Here is a 19,472-nt window from a genome sequence, read left to right on the forward strand (position 1 = left end):
ATTGCCTTCTAATTCTATTTTTCAGGTTTTCCATAGTGAGAATACTCTAAAAAGAAAAAAAAACCCACATATTTTAAAATCCAAGCATGTGGAGCATGGTAGTATAGGCCTGTAATCCCAGCACTTGAAAGACAGAAGCAGGGGGATTACTGTGAGTTTGAGGCTAGCCTGGTCTGCATAGTGAGTTCCAAGCCAATCAGGGCTACATAATGAGACCCTGCCTCAAAAAAAGAAAGAAAGAATTAAAGGAAGGAAAGAAGGAGGGAGGGAGAGAAGGAGGGGAGAAAGGAAGGAAGGGGGAGGGAGAGAAGGAAGGAGGAAGGGAGAGAGGGTGGGAGGAAAAGAAAGAAAGAGAAAGAAAGAAAGAAAGAAAGAAAGAAAGAAAGAAAGAAAGAAAGAAAGGAAAAGAAAGAAAGAAAGAAGAAAGAAAACAATAACAAAACAAAAACATGTAACAGTGAAATTAACAAGAGGCTTGGTCCTTGCAAAGGCAGCTGGGAGTTTTTTGGGCAGCCTGGCCGCTCTACAGTGTGGGCAGTCAAAGCTGATGCAGCCTCATTCTCTCCCAGTAACCATCGTTATCTCAGGCCGGGCACTGAGCCTGGGTGGGAGCAGCCCAGCGCTCCCACATCTTGTAACGACGTGTATGTTATCAGCCCAGTGTGTGCTGAGAGTTTTCCAGCTCTGAGGAGGGGATGGCCTCCTCCCCTTTGGTTTTATCTCCCATTTTCCAGGCTTTGAGGCTTACCATCCCTCTTCAAGTGGGGCAGGACTGCACCGTTGTGGATTCCAGGGCCCCTCTGAGCCTCTCTGGGTCTCTCTTATCTGGATTGTAAACCCCACCCCCTTACCTCCCACTTACTCTCTTCTGCAAGTCCATTTCCTTAGACAGACAGATGATGGAGATTTAGGGCAGTCCTGCAGCCTCCAGGGACCCCAGGCTAATGGGAAAGCTATTCCCTATCCTACACATTCCCTAATCAGATGGAAGAAGGTGGGACTCCCCAATGGTGGGAGGCCTATATGCACAGGAAAGTCGATCTCAGCCAGCTTGGACTCCCCAAACCATCCCTAGCCCCCCAGGCCTCCTTCCTCTCTCTCAGAACCCTTCTCTTTTCTACCCCTTTCCAAGTATAAGGAGTTGTCTTTATGTGCTGTGCATCCTCTAGCAGTTTGTTTACCTCTCTGTGCCTTGGTGTGTTTCCTCAGAAAATTCATAAAACTGACTAGCCTGGAGGCCTTGCAGCTCAAAAAGCACATTCTATGTCTCTATTGCCCTTTCCCAGACCCTTCTCCTGGCTCCCTCTCCTCCTCCTTCCAGGTACACCCCTCTGTGTGTGCCCCTAGAATCTCCAGGATAGACCACTGGTTGTCCTATAGCTGAATGCTGCAGATAGAGAGAGATACAGTGGAGTGGGGGTGGCTGGGGAGGAGGAGGGCCCAGACCAAGGCTGTGGTTGAGGAGGCTGGGCAGGGCAGCCAGCCAGCCTAGCAGCCCATGCCAGCACTACCTCAGCAGCTTCTGCTAAACTCTAGTCCAGCATCTACACTTGGGTGGCAGCCGCAGGACTGGAGAGGCAGGGTGGGGTGGGTAGCCTGCTGAGGTCAGCAGCCTCCAGAAACCTCTCTGCAGGAGGAGGAAGCTACAGAGAGCCAGGGCCCAAGCCCAGACTCAGGGATACTTGGAAATGACGCTTCTACTATTCTCCAGGGGTGGGTGATGCGGGTCACCTAGAATCTAGACATGGGCAGGCCCCCGAAGGATAGAGTAGTCTCCTCTAGAGAGCTGGGGATGTAGCGCAGCGGTAGAACACTTGACTAGTATGTGTAAGGCCTTTGGATTAGTTTCCAGTATTCAGTCTCCCCAAAAGAAGTTTCTACTACTCCACACGGACTCATGAGTCTTCTGGGGCAAGGAGCTCACTTGTTCCCACGGCAGCTACTCCAATAGTTCATGTATCAGTTGTCAGGGGGTCTTAGATATCCACTTACCCAGCATGCCAAGCTGAGTTCATCCTTCCTATCCATCACATGCCTTGCCTCGTCTCTCAGCACATGCCTTGCTATCCACGAGCCAGAGACCAAGGCCCCAGGCCCTGACTCCACGTTTGCGATCTGTCTCCCATCCCCCGCACCTCCAGCCCGCCCGCTTCTCTGCACCCCCACACCTCCGCTCCGTCCCAGCATCAGTACCTCTCACTCCTCTGTACTTCTCGAAGCTTCGTGTTTGTTTTGCACCTTGCTCCTTTAATCAAGCTGTGAGAGCGGCCTTTCGAAGTGCAATCAATTGGCAGCACCTCTCAGCCTAAAAGCTCTCAGAAGCTCTTCCTGACCTCTGGAATAAAAGCCAACCTCTTTGGGGGAAGGGATTTGGGGGGGAAGGTCTCATATAGCCTAGGCCGGCCTTGAACCTGATGTGTAGACCAGGATGGCTTTGAGCTCTTGGTCCTCCTGCCTCCCTCTCCCAAATGCTGGGAATACAAGTTTGCAGGACCATGTTCTTATTCAGCCAAGATCAACAACTTTAGGAAGACCTTTGACTGAGCCAGGTGTAAGTTGACAACCTCTCCCCCCCCCATTCCTCTCCCCCTCCCCCTCGCCCTCTCCCCTTACCCCTAGCCTCCAGTTTCCGACTCACCCGGCCTGTCTCCCACCTTAGAAACCTTTGTATGTGTATTTCACCTTGTCTCCCTTTCAGGCACAAAGCTTGGGCTGCTCACTTTTTCTGCTCCAAATGACTCCTAGGACATCTGTTCCTCACATGTCCCCTGCCTCTAAACATGAGTCCCCAGCCCATTCCACCTGCAGGAACAGCTGCAGGACTCAGCAGGAGGGTTGCAAAGTAAAAGTGTCCAGAGTCAAAGTCCTGGAACCACTTATTGTGCCAAGAGGAACATCCCTGACTGATTCCCAGGGCCTTCCAGGACTCCCGTCCACCGCCCGCTATCGGCTCCCATCTACGAGAGGAAGACTAAGGGTGGGGCCTGGCAAGCCTCCCTCTCCCAGTCTGCTCCTCCTGGGGCTTTGCAGTGGGTATCAGTGCCCCTTAACACTGTGGGGCAGAAGTGAGGTGTCTATCCTGGTCTACTCTTCCTGGACTCCTAGCCAAGCCCACAGGCATGGGTGCTCAGGCCAGGGACTGCTTCTTGCGCAGGCTCCGGGGTCCCCTATAGCATTCTGTGTCCCCAGGGCTGTCCTATTCACCTGTTTCAGTGTGGGGTAGGGGCTCCTCTCCCATATCAGGGGCTCAACTTGCCTCAGGACTTGGAATTCCCATGTTAGCACCCCAAGCTTGGTTCAAGGACAGGCCCAGAAAAGAGGCCAGGAAAAGCTTTCCTACTGATTCAGGAATCATAGCACATGACACATGCTTTTTGTTTTCTTTTCACACAAATTGTATTGCATGCTGTTTTCTATGTCCAGAACTTTCCATGAAGAAATGAAGAATCTACCCAAGGATATGATAAACCTGGATTCAAAAACATAAAAACAAAAAGGAGGTCTCACTATGTCACTCTGGCTTGTCTTGAACTCACAGAGATCCATTCACCTTATCCAAATCCCTCAAACTACATCCGATTGAATGGGAGAGCATGGGGGCCTGAGCCATGGGTTCTCTGTCAAGCTGACATGGACTCACCAATCTACTGACACTATCCAAGCAGCATGGTAGCCTCAAGCATCATTGTTGGGTCCAGCATCCAGACTCCCATCAAAAGACCTTGTCAGAGCTGGGTGTGGTGGCCCATGCTTTTAATCCCAGCACTTGAGAGGCAGAGGCAGGCGGATCTCTGAGAGTTCGAGGCCAGCATGGTCTACAGCTTAAATTCCAGGACAGGCTCCAAAGCTACACAGGGAAACCTTGTCTCGAAAAACAAAACAAAAAGATGTGTCTGAGATACAAACGTCTTTAGCAAATCAAGATTCCACCATCACAAGAGAGGGGAGCTGGCTTGGTTTCTTTTCCTTTTTAGGAGACAAGGTCTTTTGCAGCCCAGGCTAGCCCTAAACTCCAATGTTGCCAAAAACAACCTTAAACTTCCTGGAGGAGTATATGCCTGGGTCTAGTGGTGTGTGTGTGTGTAGATACGCCTGTGTGTGCACCCATGTGTACTCATGTGATGCCTTTCTCTATAACTCTCCGCCTTATTCCCTTGAGACAGGGTCTCTAATTGAGCCTCAAGCTTCCTCTGTTGGCTAGGCTGGCACCAGTGAGCCCCAGGTATCCACTTGTCTCCACTCCCCAACGCCAGTGTTAGACGCAGGCACAGCCGTGCTCAGCTTTCACATGGTGCTGAGGGTTCAAATTCAGGTCATCATGCTTGCACAGAAAATGATCTTATTCATCCTCCCAGCCAAACCTTGATCCTCTTGCCTCCACCTCCCAAGTACTGAAACCATAAGCATGTACTATGCCCAGTTTATCCCTCATTTTTCTCAGCCTTTGTTAACGGTATTAAATCTGGAGAATTTTCAGTGAAAAGCCACACCCAGAAAGGATGCTGTTAACACAGACTTACTTGCCCACAACAGGCAGCTGTTGGCTGGAAACAAGTTAAAACATGAGTGAACTCCTGCCCCACAGGAAATCTACTTTCTTTTTTCTTTGTTTGCTTGTTTGTTTGTTTTTCAAGACTGTTTCTCTGTGTAGCCCTGGCTGTTCTGGAACTCACTCTGTAGACCAGGCTGGCCTTGAACTCAGAGATTTGAGTGCCTCTGCCTCTGGGATTGCAGGCGTGTGACGCCACACCTGGCTAGGAAACCTACTTTCTAAATGAACAAGTCTTTGGGGGAGTGATAAATGTCTGTTCTGCTCTGAGTCATTGTACGTGTGGAATGGTGAAATTCGAATAGTTGCTGCCTTGTATTAATAACATTGTGTCAGGCGTTCACTTGATGATACTGTGTCTTAGTAAAAGCTTGGCTGCCTATTTTTAAGACCTAGAAAATAAACTTAGCTGACCACAGCTCTCAGATTTTTGTATGATTATTGAGAACACAAAAAGCCAACACAGGAGGAAGCATAATGGAATCCAGCAGGAGTAATTTGTGATTAGAAATCCCCACGCCACATCTCAGCCAAGGATAATGGTGATCCATCTTAAGTGCACACGTGTCCCATGCTGGGCGCTGATGAGTCTAATCAGACACACTTCACCGGCATTTTCCACAATACCAAGGGGGCCCTAATTGCCAGTGGGTGTGGAGAGCTGGGCTTCTTGCTGTTACTCTGGGGTGATCATAAAGATGAAGAGCCTGGAGTCAACTGCCTGGAGGTGTGATCCCAGCTTCCCGGAGCCTCCGCAGCATCTGTCTACCTCATTTCTTCATCTTTATTTTGTCTTGGCTTGTTTTGTTTTTGTTGACAGGGTCTCACAATACAGCCCAGGCTGGCTTCAAACTCAACATCATCCTGCCTTTGCCTCCGGTGTGCTGGGATTACAAGAGTCTTGTCTTTAAACTGAGGTTGACACCTTTCAGGATAGTGTTGGCTGGTTTGGTTTGTTTTTTGTTTTATGTGATTGGGGTCTCATGCATCTGAGGCTGGCGTTGAATTCCCTACACAGTCCACCATGACTCTGAATTCTTGATCTCCCTGTGACTGCTGGGATTACAGGCATACACTACCACGTCCAGTTTCTGTTAGAAATAGAACCCAAGGCTTTGTGCACATAGGCAAGCACTCCACCAGCTGAGCTCCATCCCCAGCCTGTGGTGGTTGGGAAGACCAAGCTAGCTCTGTTCACCTGTGTGGCCCTCGAAGTGTCTGTCTTATGCCCCCATTGCTAGTCCAGGGTGTCCACAAGCAGGAACAACCAGGGGCCCACTTCCCCATCTCTTACTTCTTTGTTAGGACATTTTGCTCTGCCAGAAGATCCAGCCTATGTGGAGAGTCATAGTGACTATAGTGGCCCTTCCTGAAGCCCAGTGTACCCTCTACTCCCCAGGGTCCACCACCCAACCTGGAATCATAGCTCGGCTCTCAGCATCTAGCCTGCTGATGATGGGCCCAGCTCCAGCCGGGCTGCCTTGTCACCAGCAAGGGCTAAACTTTCTTCATTTGGTTTCTGCTTCATTTTAACCATCTGGTAAAGAGAGGAAAACAAATCATCTGTTCCCACGTTTACCTCCCCAGCCCCGCCTTCCCCATCCTATGTCCGGCAGTAGCTCAGTCAGGCACCGAAGTAGGCTCCTGGAACCCACTGCATGGCTTCCATGGCCTGGAAAAGATCACCCTGTCTGCCTCGGAGCACTCCACCATTCCTCCATCTGTTTCCCCTCTCTGTGTCCTTTCCTGGCTCAGCCTCACTTGCCCACAAAGTTCAATAGCCATTCTCAGCCCGCATCACATGCCTGACCCTTCCTGAGGGGATCACTGGGGATCCTAGGGTGCTACAGACCACAGCTCTGCCCTCCGAATGTTCCTGTCTTGACACCAAACGCAGGCTGCAAGTCTGAGCCCACCTCCCCTCTGCTGGGCCCCTTTCAAACCCCTTGCTCTTAAATCAACCACTTCATCTGAGTGGCTGTCTCTGTATCTAAAACTCCTGGGCACAATCTGCATTTTAGAGGCACTGGGAGAAGTAAATATGATCCCATGCAGTGTTCTCCATGCAGTGTGCCGAGCACACACAATGAATGCATTCACAGTGAAGTCAGCCTGCCCTCCCTCCTTCCTTGACCATCCTCCCCCACCCCACCTCTTTTCTTCAGCCAGCTGCCTCCTCCTCCGAAGATCCAGCAGCATCTGTGGGTAGCTGTGGAGCCCTGATTCAGCTGGGCCCCAGAAGCCCACATCAGGTGGGCATGGGGGCCAGGTCCTGTGAGGGGTGAGGAGCTGCCGAGCTCTGCCTGCCAAATGCTTTCTTTCCAAAGGATCCTCAGCCCTCTGACCTCCTTTTTCTCTCTCACAGTGGCTAATTAGTGCCCATTGTGGGCTCCTTTTTAGCCTTTCCTTTTCTGAACTTCCAATTGGCGCCTTTTCCTTCCCCTGCCCTCTGAGAATCGGGGCTGGGACGCATTGGCTGAGACAAGCTAAAACAGGCCAGGGCCTGTGCTAAGTCTGAGCAGCGCTACTTGTCCCACTGTGTCACGGGGATTCTGAAGACTATCAGAAGAAGGGGCTACCCCTACAGGGGGCTCTTCTTTCTGCTCTCTATCACCCATCATCCCAAGGTGTCTGTTCTAAGCCCAGGAATATACAGGGCAATGAGAATCAGTAGATCATCTTGGTGAATGGTGACCAACACAAGGCAGGAGAGTTAGAGGAGGAACTATCATGAACCACCCAGTGATGGGGAAAGTATGATTGTGAGTTACAGGAAGAAAGATCAGCAGTATCCAGAAGTACTGAGACATACACTAACAAAGATCAGCAGTATCCAGGAGTACTGAGACACACACTAACAAAGATCAGCAGTATCCAGGAGTACTGAGACACACACTAACAAAGATCAGCAGTATCCAGGAGTACTGAGACACACACTAACAAAGATCAGCAGTATCCAGGAGTACTGAGACACACACTAACAAAGATCAGCAGTATCCAGGAGTACTGAGACACACACTAACAAAGATCAGCAGTATCCAGGAGTACTGAGACACACACTAACAAAGATCAGCAGTATCCAGGAGTACTGAGACACACACTAACAAAGATCAGCAGTATCCAGGAGTACTGAGACACACACTAACAAAGATCAGCAGTATCCAGGAGTACTGAGACACACACTAACAAAGATCAGCAGTATCCAGGAGTACTGAGACACACACTCACCCTGGGTAAAGACTCCAGCTACAGTGCAATTGAATGGGCCTTGCTGAGTAGAGGGCTGTGGTGTCTGGACCCAGGCAAGGCTACCATTTGCAAGGGAGCATGGGCCCATGGGAAGGGTAACAGGTCAGGCTGGCTCATAAAACTCAGAGCCTAAGCTGAGAAAGAGAAACCAGGGCCAATGGAAGGCTTCCTAAAGAGGGATGTCACCGGGAAGGTTGAGAGACCTTGTCTCAAAGGTTTGGGAAGAACTAGAGGGAGATGGCTCAGGGCCTGCACTGTGCTCTGCATTCCTGGCTGAGGGAGTCGCTCTGAGCCAAGGTGTCCTCACGCACCACTGCCAGTGAGTGGGGAGACCGCCACATGTTCCCAGCATGCCTTCTCACTTGGAGCCAGAGCTGCTGCTAATGGCTTCCAGATGTGACCTTGGGCCTCTGAGGGGGAGACTTCCTAAAGGACACATCTGCTCCCTTGGTCACCTTCATCCACAGAGCCTGGTGCAGGCCACAATGCATAGCTACCGTATCCATGTAGGGCTATCGAAGGTCAGAGAAGGTCAGAAGTCCTTATTTGGTTGACCTCTGACCCCAGATAACTCCATAGCTGTCATTTCTATTTCCAGTGTGGGACCCAGAAGGTCGCATGAAAGCTGTCCTTAGGAATAAGATGGCTGGGTGGCCAGCCTCCCTAGGGAACAAGCTTGCCATGGGCATTCTCTCACAACAAACGTGGCTAGGCCTGTGGGTTTGTGACAATGGCCTCTTTCTGTCTGTGCCTGGAACCCTTTCTGCTCATCTGCCTTTGTAATGATTTACCTCTACTTATGAGGTGCCCATGTATTTCTCTGCATTTCACAGTAAAGTTTTCCTTGTCCATAACAGCAAATTCCATCTGTGTTTATTATCTAATAAATGTGACTCCAATGTTGCTGCTTCTGCTTCACCTCTCTGTTCCTGGGTAATTGCAGCCTGACTAGGAGGTGTCTGGCTCACACTGTTGTTGTGCTCAAGAAGGAAAGAGATCTGTGCTGGTGAACTGTAAAGGCAGTGGGCAGTGCCAGAAATTACACTCAGTGGCTAGAAGCAGGCCCCAAGGCTATAGACATTGGGGTCATATTGAGTCCATTTCCCATTCTCCCCAGGCTTCTGCTTAACTTAGACCAGAGCTTATGTCAACATCCAGCTTAATTTCCTTAATCTCCACACATATCTCCTTCATCACTACCATCTTATCACCAGAACCATCATCAACTGTCATCACTCCCCTTCCCATTGGCATTGCTATCAGCACTACAACGATTATACCATAATCATGGTCAACATCAACACGATTATTTCATTGTGAACATCAGACACTTTATAGATGCTTTTCAATAGCTATTTCTTTTGAATTCTCACCAGCAAGGGCCACAGTATTCTATTTCTCCGACTCATTGACGCTAACTAGACGTACCTTGTAAGGGAGTGTGTTGGATTAAATTCAGGGGGTGCTCATAAAACAAGGAGAGGCTTTATTTACATTTTTTTCTCCATCTGTTGTCTGATGTGTTGGCTACTGCTTCAGCAGCCATTTGGACAACATGAGTAAGAACTACACCCCAGGAAAGACAGAGTGGAAGGCTGGAAGAAGTGTGGGTTCCTTCTGAAGGCAAGTGGCTAATTAGACTCTAGACTCCTCCTTCTGGACTTCCTTGCAAGGGAAAAGTGTGAACTTCTCTACTATAGCATTCAAGAGGCTGTTCTGGTAATTACAATACATACAATGGGACAGAGTCTTTATTATCCATCTCCATCACCACCATTATTTTGTACTGAGCAGTCCAGGCCAGTGATCTAAGAAATCTGGGGAGAACACTAAGCAATGGTAGGATCCCCACCATGAGGAGTAGTCCCATTTGAGGGCAATCATTAGGAAAACAAATGACAGGGGATGGTAGTGAGGACGTGGGGAGAGGAATGCTTATCTGCTGTTAGTGGGGATGTAAACTGGTACCGTCACTATGGAAGCAAGTATGGGGCTTCCTCCAAAAACCAGGAGAAGAACTAATGTGATGGAGTTATAACAGCCCTAGGGCTTTACCCAAAGGACTCTAATCAGAATATCACAGATATATTAGCACGTTCATGCTTGCTGACATGCCATTCACAACAGCCAAGAAATGGAACTAGCCTAGATGTCCATCATCACATGAGTTGATAAAGAACATATAATACATACACAGTGACATTTACTCAGCTATAAAGAAGAGTCAATTGTGACATTCACAGAAAAGTGGATGGAATTGGAGATCAGTTAAGTGAAATAAGCCTGACTCAGACAGACAAATATCACATGATTATTTCTCATATGTAGAACGTGTGTGTGTGTGTGTGTGTGTGTGTGTGTGTGTGTGTAAAAGAGAGGGGGAGAGAGGGGGAAAGAGATTAAAGGGAGAGAGAGGGAGAGAGGGGGAGAGAGAGAGAAAGTGAGGGAGAGAGCGCGCACACATGCACCTGAGTGCAGGTGCCCAAGGAAGCATTAGAACCGCTGGAGCTGGAGTTACAAGCAGTTGTGAGTCGTTAGGCATGGGTGCTGGGAACTGAACTCTGGTCCTCTGCAAGAGCAGCACAAGCTCTTAAACCTCTGAGTCATCCCTTCCGGCTGCAAAATTCACATTTAAGCACACAAACAGAACTGGGCACAGTGGTATACGCTTGTAACCCCAATGCCGGGGAAATAGAAGCAGGTGGATTCCTAGGGCTACCTGTCATTAACCTATGACCTCCATGTACACACACACACACACACACACACACACACACACACACACACACACACACACACACACACACACACACTGTACCTATCATATGCATGTACACACACAACAGAGACAGAGCAATAACTGGCATGAAGGAATTCAGCACCATGGACAGATCAATGACCTTCACTGTGTAGCCCCAGGACAGCGCCCTACAGGATAAGGATCTCTTTGTGAGGTGGTAGCTGTGCTTGGTCTAGGTCAGTTTCAGAAAGCCCCACTTCGAGCTCCTAAGACCAGAACAAACAGACCAACATGGGAAAGCTTCCTAGGGATGGAGGATTCAGGGGATGGAGGAACAAGATCGTGACAGAAGGGACAGAATATTGAAGAATAAGGGAGCATGAGGGTGGGGAGGTCTCAGTGCTGGAAGAGCAGTGGGCCAACTGTTCTGTGAGTGAAAGGACAAGGCAGCAGTGGGTGGAAGTTAAGGAAGATGCGCTGGGGGGTCCCTTCTCCTAAGCTCTACATTAGTGGTTCCAACTTCTGGTCCCCCAACTCTGATGCTGGCATCATAGGGAGCATATGCAATGTGCCTGGGATTCTGTGCTTCTGATTCTCAGACTCTGCATCCCGTACTTTCTGCTGTATAACATATTGCTCTAAGGTTCAGTAGCTTACAACCACCACTCAGGGGTGGTTCACAACTCCGTGAGTTAACGACTGGATAGTGCTGCTGCAGTTGGGCCCACACGTCATCTAGGATCTGGTTGGTCTCAGGGGATTGAGTTGAGATGGCTCACTCTGGCTCCATCCTCGTGTCTTTACCCATAGCAATTCCAGGGAAGCTAAAAAAGGCAGCCCCGAAGTCTAAGCACTTACTAACCTCCTGCTTACTAATCCACACTTGCTGATGTGCCATTATCCCAAAGAAGTCATGTGGTCAAACCAAAGTCAGTGTGAGAAGGCACAGCGTGATAGTGTAGATCAGAGTGGTAGGGTGCATTCAGGAGCACTGGGATGGCCTCCCACAGCCTTGCTGCGGTTAATTCCCCACCATCCCTATTACCAACACCACAAGAGTCTATGCTCTGCTTCACAGACACTGTGGCTCTATGGTTCCCCAGGGCTGTGGTTCTTAGAATTCAATGTTCTGATGTCGAGACTCTGTGATTCCGAAAGTGGAAGACTATACAGCTGAGGAAGAGCACGAGAGCCCACGTGGAGGCTAAGGAAGTCATGCAAAGGAAGGCCCTGCCTAGACCTCAGCCCCAGCTCCATGTCTGGATCAGGTAAATGGCACCAGCAGCAGGCTTGGAATTAGAAAACCTGGAATATAGTCCCTGGGTCACAACTTCACAAACAATTACGTGTAGGTATGGGAGGGTATGTGCACATGAATGCTGATACTCCAAACACGGATTTTTTTTTTTTTATCTGTGGTTTTTTGCAGTGCTGAAAGTCGAACCCAGGGCCTCATGTATGCTAGGCTCTACCACTGAGCCACACTCCCAGGCACTCAAACATAGCTCTACCCCAGCCAGTATTCTCCCACAGCCAACAGTTATCGAGCCCTGTTTTCTGAGTGATACAGAAGATCCACAAGGGCCGTTACTGCGAGCCTGGGCCCTGTGCAGCTCAGGAAGAGGGGCTTGTTCCCAGCTCCTCCAACTGCACCCACAGCTGCCGAGACCTTCCTTGAGTTTCAAGGGAACCAAGATTTAAATGGGCTCTTGCTCTTGGCCCCTACTTTTATCTGCAAAAAGAAAGAGAAGAGAGCAGGGGAGGGAAAAGAAGGGACTCAACTCTGCTCCTTCCTCTCCTTCCACCCTGTCCCTTGTCTGACTCAATGATATCTTGGGCCAGCCAAGGCTGTGCTTGACATTCAGTGGCTGTGCCCCTTGGCTTCTCCCAGAGGAGTGGTGGAGACGTGTGCTGTCTCTACAAGAGAAGCCCTGTCCCAGGGCCTGGAACAGCACAGCAAACCATGACAGTCCACTGCTACAGAGGGACCAGTGGCAACCCACGAACCAAACCACCCTGTAGCACCGGTGAGGAAAAACCCAGGGAAAGACTGTGGCCTGCTCAGTCACACCCCAGCAGGAGACCAAAACTAAAAGCTGTGGGCTCCCTGCCCTTCGCTAAACGTAAGCTTCTGATTCTAAATGGGATCTCAAGCCCAGCCTGAAGCACCTTTGTAAGCCATCAAACTCAGTGCAGGGCAGTAAGGGAGATGAGTGGAGGAGAGAGGTGGGAGCGAGAGCGCTTACCCTTCCCAGGGACTCAGCGCACTCACTTATGTTAGCCTTTCCTCGGGGGCAGGCCACAGAGTGGAGGAGAGTATTAAATATCAGAGAGTGATTTAAAAGCCAATTGGCCGCCCCTCCCAAGCAGAGTATGGCCTCTGCTGACTCAACGGAGAAAATGAATCTCGGGCCTATGGACGTTCCTGTGTCTCAAGGCAGTGTGGGAGGAGGGAGGCTGTGACAAGTGATGGAAGAGGGAGGCCCACAGTGACATTCCCCTTTTCCCAGCCAGGGCAGCACAGAGACTGCAAAGAGGAGAGGAGCTGGGTCTCCCGTCATGCCAGGCTGCTGGGATGCACCGCCATCTGCCGTAGAGAAAGGCAGACAGAGTCACCTCAAAGGGACACACACACACACACACACACACACACACACACACACACACACACACAAATTTATAGTTGCTTTCACTGTATGACTAAGCAAGCTAAGACCTTAACTGCCATGGAGCCAAGTTCAAGGCCACAAATGAAGGTGGAGGCACAGAGATGAATGAGTTATATACTATTTCCATGCCTAAACATCTAAAGAGTCTAGGACTAAGAGGCCCTTTGCCCATACACATTTTTCTTTCTTTTTGTCAGATAGGGAAACTGAGGTCTAGAGACACAGAGGCTTGCCCAAGAATTTGAGTGATCTTCAAACATCTCTAAGGGCATAAGGAGCTGGTGCCTGCTGAGCAAGGAGATGCTGTTGGGTGACCCTGAGGAAGTCACCGACCTCCCTGTGCTCCAGGGGCACTGGAGCATAGAGGAAGCAGGGTCTTTTCAAGGAGTAAAAAGGCCAGAGTGAAGGAACCTGAGCACAGGAGGGGACACCACCTTGCAAAGCTCAGAGAGAAATCCTGAGATCTAGTGGGGTAAGAACTCAAGAACAGAGGCCCAAGCTAAGCATGATGGTAATCTCCTTTAATCCCAGCACTTGAGAGGCAGAGACAAGCAGATCTTGATGAGTTGATGGCCAATCTGGTCTGTATAGTGAGGGCAGCTGTAGCTACGTGGTGAGACCGTCTCAAAACAGAAACAAACCAACCAACCAACAAACCCCTGAGGCCTGGTCCAGGTGCATGGCTGCTAGTTACTCTGCTTGGATGTGACACTGTGCCTGCCTTGCCCTTAGCTCAAGGAAGTTTGAGAGGGCCCGCTCACCACCCACAGGCTCCCAGTCACTGCTGAGAGGAGAGCCTGGGCACAGAGGACTGTTAAGGCAAAGGAGCTGTGGAAACCTGAGCTCCTGACCCGGTGTGGGTGGGAGGGGAGCACTTAACCTTCCAGGTGAGGGTCTCCTGGTACAGTTAGAGATGGCGGATCCTCACCTACCTGGCCTCAAGCCAGAGATTTTCAGTGGAGGATCACTCCCTCGCTCCTTCTCCATGCTGAGCCCTGGGCTGTGTCCTCACAACATAGAGATCAGACTGGTCTGGAGTCCACACTACCACCGGTTTAAAAGCCCAAGAGAGTTCTGGCACTAAATGACGTTCCAGAAGAAGGTGGCAAGCACAGCCAGAGGAGACTATCACGAAGAAGGTAAACAGTCAGGGATCGGATACCTGCATTGACTGAATCAGGAAACAAACAGCTTCAGCCCCAAATGTTTATGCATTTATTTAAACACCCCCTGTACATAACACATTGACAACTCCCTGAGAGAGAGAGCCCTTCTTCCGGAGAACACAGCAATTTCCTCATTCCCACAACACAACGGGTCCCCTTGCCCAATGATTGTAGGTTCTCCGTGGCTTCTCTAGGCTTCTCTTCCTCAACTGAGGGGTTTAGCACCAATTACTGAAGGCTGCCTTCTGCCCTGTAGCCCCTTTCCCTACAGGGGGGTCAGTGAGCAGCAATCAGAAGTCAGCCACCACGAAAGCCTGCTCTAGAGGGAGCACTGGCCTTGGCAGTGGTCTACAGTTCCTCAGGGGCTGGAGGCAGAAGGTCTCCACGCAGTCGGACCAGGGAAGCAGACAATTCTGGCCACTCATTTCTGAACACTTATGCCATGTGAGAAAAGAGACCTGTGCTCTCCAAAGACTAAGAACACAGTCCAGGGTTCCATCTGCATGTTGGCCCTTGCACATGAGTGTGCAAGCTGCCCCTCTGAGACTGCAGTTGGAACCTGCTCTGGCCCAGTAAATGCACACTCAAGCACTTCGGTGTACTTCTGAATCTGTGGACATATACCAGGTTGCCCTCAAAGCTATATTCCTATGTGAACAGGCACCAATGAGCCTGCATGTATTTGTGTAAGACGAATCTGTCTGAACCTGCTGTGTGCAAGTTGTACAAGCCTCCCAGGCACACACACGCACATCCAAGTAAGTATGAATTTGTGACACCACACATGGACACGTGTAGATCTGTGTGTGTAAAACTTGCCTTTCTCTGCAGAGGCATACATGTATGTATAAACTCATGTGGCCATGTATTACAGACATGTCCAACTCTAAACGTGACAGTGACTACTGTCATCTGCCAGTAACTGGGAGAGCTATCATGGAGACAGGGAGAGAGGACTGGGTCAATAAGAGCTGGGGGGACCCCCAGCATCACCAGCCTGGCCCTTTCAGTGTTTGCTTGAGACCCAGGCCACCGAAGGGTAAGCCTCTTAAGTGGTTTCACCTGCTGGTCGATCTGTTCAATACAGCTTCAGGGAAATAGTCAACCAACTGTCCCCAATTCGGGAGAAAGTGACTGATTCTTGTGGGGAGGAGGGGAGCCTCCATCCCAGCCAGCTCTGCCAAGTAAGATGCTCGAATGGCCTGAAGATCAAATGTCAGCTTCTCCAACCTGAATAATTCATGCCAAGACCAGGAATGCTCCCTTCTCCGGAGTCTGTCTCTTTAAATCAGGTCTCGAGCTTCCCAGTTCTGGAGAGAGAAAAAAAAAGTAAATAAGTAAAAATCCAGAACAAAACAAGCCTATTAGCGGCTCAGCCCCCACCTCAGCCCTGGAGCCTACCACAGCTTTACCCCCGCACTACAAATTCAGTTCCTGATTTCCCTGCTTCTGGGGCCCTTTCCCCCAATCTGCACCCCCACTCAATACTGAATGGCAGGGGAGTTTAGCGGGGCAAAGCTGACCCACTGTATCTTAGGAGTGCTCAGGTGCTGGGGCAGGGTGGGAAAGCAAAAAGCTGAATCACTCCACCCACGGGTCACTGAGCCTGGGAGGGGTCCAACCTGAAGGGCGGAACCAATGGAAGAGGTCCTGGCAGAAGCAGCGCAGCCTGAGTTAGGGGCATGAGAGGTGTAGGGACGGGGGGGGGGGGGGGGGGGGGCGGGTACTGCAGACTTCCCTCGGGCATGGGACAGGGTCGACAAAAGACTGACGCACAGGACCTGCAGAGGTGGAGAACCGGCCGCGCCTAACGGAACTGAGATCGCAGGAGAGGCAGCCAAGACTAGGTATTTTCCAGGCTCTCGCCCTTAGCACAGCCCCTTTCCTCGACTACAAGAAGAGTAACTTTCTCAGCCCACCCTCCTCTTCTGGCGGCAGCAGCTCTAAACTCCTCTCCCACCTTCGCGGGGTGCACAGACCCACCTGCGAGGTCAGCCCTGCGAGCCCCGCCCCACATGTGCCACGGAGGGAGGAGGAAAGAACCTGCCTAAACGTTGGGGGGTGGGGAAAGAAGCAAGTCAGAGCTTGGGGAGCCAAACTTCTCAGCAGCTCGGCAACTAGAGAGCAGGGGAGCAAGGGAGCGCAGCGGCCCTAAGCCTGCTGCTCCGGAGCCTCCCACCCCGCCTCCCTCGGCGAGGAGGTGCGGAGACTCCGCTGGGGGCGGAGGAGGCGGCCGGGAGGCGGGGAGGGGGAGGCAAACCCTGCCCACTCGGCTCGGAGCCCGGAACGGCCGCGGAAGTCGGAGGCCGGAGCGCAGGGCGATCAGGGCACCGGGGGCGGGGGGCTCCTGCCTTACCCCTGTTGCCCCCCACTCGGCAAAGTGAAGGCTTCTCGGACTTTCCAGGCAGAAGAAACCGATCGGGACCGCCAGCCGCTCCGGGTCAAGGTCTAGCCCACCCCCACCCTCCCGTGCCACCCCCACCCCATCATCACCAAGCGCTCCCAACTCACTGGTGAGCGCGGCGGGCCAGGGGCTGGATGCGGGGACGGCCGCGATGGCCCCGCGCGCGGGACAGCGGGGGCTCTGGAACCCGCTGCCAGGGCTGCTGCTCGTGGCGGCGGCGCTGAGCCGGCCCGCCGCGCCCTGTCCCTTCCAGTGCTACTGCTTCGGCAGCCCTCAGCTGCTGTTGCGCTGCGCGTCGGGCGCGGAGCTCCGGCAGCCGCCGCGGGACGTGCCGCCCGACGCGCGCAACCTCACCATCGTGGGCGCCAACCTGACCGTGCTGCGCGCGGCCGCCTTCGCGGGAGGGGACGAGGAGGAGACGGACGGCGTGCGCCTGCCGTTCCTCACCGCGCTGCGCCTCACGCACAACAACATCGAGGTGGTGGAGGACGGCGCCTTCGACGGGCTGCCCAGTCTGGCGGCGCTCGACCTGAGCCACAACCCGCTTCGCGCCCTGGGCGCCCGTGCCTTCCGCGGGCTGCCTGCGCTGCGCTCGCTGCAGCTCAATCACGCTCTGGCCCGGGGCGGCCCCGGGATGCTGGATGCACTGGACGCCGCGCTTGCCCCACTGGCCGAGCTGCGCCTGCTGGGCTTGGCGGGCAACGCGCTGAGTCGCCTGCCGCCTGCCGCGCTGCGCCTGCCTCGCCTGGAGCAATTGGACGCGCGTGTCAATGCGCTGGCCGGCCTGGGCCCCGACGAGCTGCGCGCGCTCGAGCGCGATGGCGACCTGCCCCGGCCGCGCCTGCTGCTGGCGGACAACCCGCTGAGCTGCGGGTGCACCTCGCGCCCCCTGCTGGCCTGGCTACACAATGCCACCGAGCGCGTGCCCGACGCGCGCCGCCTGCGCTGCGCCTCCCCGCGCGCGCTGCTGGATAGGCCTCTGATGGACCTGGATGAGGCGCGACTGGGCTGCACCGACGGCGATGCTAACGAGCGCGGGGAAGAGGTGGATGTCGCCGGCCCGGAGCTAGAAGCCTCTTACGTCTTCTTCGGGCTAGTGCTGGCGCTCATCGGCCTCATCTTCCTCATGGTGCTCTACCTAAACCGCCGTGGCATCCAGCGCTGGATGCGCAACTTGCGCGAGGCCTGCAGGGACCAGATGGAGGGCTACCACTATCGCTATGAGCAGGATGCAGACCCGCGCCGCGCGCCCGCTCCGGCTGCTCCCGCTGGCTCCCGGGCCACTTCCCCGGGCTCGGGTCTTTGAGCCTCACCTCCCTAACGGGAGGCTGCCCCTGTCAGCTGATGACTTTATGAGGCCACCCAGCCTTCCCCTGCCTGGCCTGAGCCCTGGAGATGACACACCAATGAGTTCGGAACTCCGAGACCTTTGGATCAATCCTAGCATCTCTCCCATCCCGAAGCTCCAAAGTGTACTCTTTTCCCCTAGCCTGAGAGTTTCCAGGTCAAAAACCCAGAGATGCCCCCATCTGTTTCCAGAAACAAATCCTTCCTGTCCATCCTTCCTGGACCATTGAAATCCCTTCTCCCTATCTCGGCTCACCCAAAGACCCTGCTCTTCCATTTTGAAATCTCTAGCACTTTCTCCACCACTCCACATGCTTTGAGCCAGACACCTTGGCTAGACTGCACTGATCCCTGGCCCCGTTTAGGAGCCCTCCTCGTCCCTTTCTCATAGCTCAGGGGGTCTACATCCCTTCTGGTCTTATCGGAAGGTTTTTGTGGAGTTTGAGCCTTTTGTCCCACCCCAAAATTCTGAGCCTTCCATCTTGTAATCCACATCCGGAGGCTCTGTGGTTTAAGTGGCCTCTCCTAGTCTGATGTGCTTCCTATCCTGGTTTTAGTTCAGGCTCCTCCATTCCTTGGCCCTGGCCGGGTCTCAGCTCCCAGCCCCATCTCTCTCAACCCAGGGACAAGCCTTGGTGTAGAATCCATCCATAGCCTTTCCACGGGGCTCTGATGTCCCAGTGCTCAGTGTCTGTCCTCAGTCTCAAACTCAGCTCCTCACCTCAGTCACTTTCAGACCCTGCCCCAAGTCCTAGGCTCTCAGTTCCCCGGACACCCATCACTGGCACTTTTACCTGCCCCTGCCATTCACGGGTCAGGGTCCAGAGAGGAATCTCCCCATGGTGGAGAGCTACCCACTGCCCTCTGAGGAGGAGTTCTCCCATCCTGTAGGCATGTAGGCAGACCCTGGTGAGAAAGAGAGCATGTGAGGTGTGCAGGGCCTCCAAACCGTGGCCACTGGTCCACCTGGGAGAGGCTGGGAACTGCTGCTCATCTCGTTCATCTGTGCTCTCTCCCACCCATGTGGTCTTCCCCCCCCCCCCCCCCGGGACTCCTTGCTACCACCTCTCATGCCTTCTGGAGAAGGATAGAGTCTGACCTCTTGTCCCAGTCACAGGCCTTCCTGCTCAAGGTCATGGCCTCAGCGCCCTGCCTTCTGCATGATCTCAAAGCACAATGGTGAGTGAGGAGGGACTGCCTCCCTGTCTCTCACCCTACGTCAGGCAGAATGGCAGGCCTGTGCTGCCTCTGCACAGGAAATCTTCCTTCTCTGTGTATTGGCTTGAGGCCCGCCTTCCCACCCTCCACTGAGAAATCTGGACCTCCCTTGGGCTGTTTTCTATAAAGT

At 52.6% G+C, this 19,472-nt stretch overlaps 1 protein-coding gene across 1 annotated transcript; it reads left to right on the forward strand.

The window, feature by feature from the left end:
• Positions 1 to 16,928: 16,928 nt before the first annotated feature.
• Positions 16,929 to 19,158, forward strand: Tpbgl (trophoblast glycoprotein like). Its single transcript, XM_059253050.1, has one exon. It carries the CDS (start codon positions 16,929 to 16,931, stop codon positions 18,081 to 18,083), a length of 1,155 nt encoding a protein of 384 aa, XP_059109033.1. The 3' UTR covers positions 18,084 to 19,158.
• The last annotated feature ends 314 nt before the right edge of the window (positions 19,159 to 19,472 follow it).

Source organism: Peromyscus eremicus, chromosome 1 (assembly GCF_949786415.1).
Source record: "Peromyscus eremicus chromosome 1, PerEre_H2_v1, whole genome shotgun sequence".
Classification (NCBI taxonomy): domain Eukaryota; kingdom Metazoa; phylum Chordata; class Mammalia; order Rodentia; family Cricetidae; genus Peromyscus; species Peromyscus eremicus.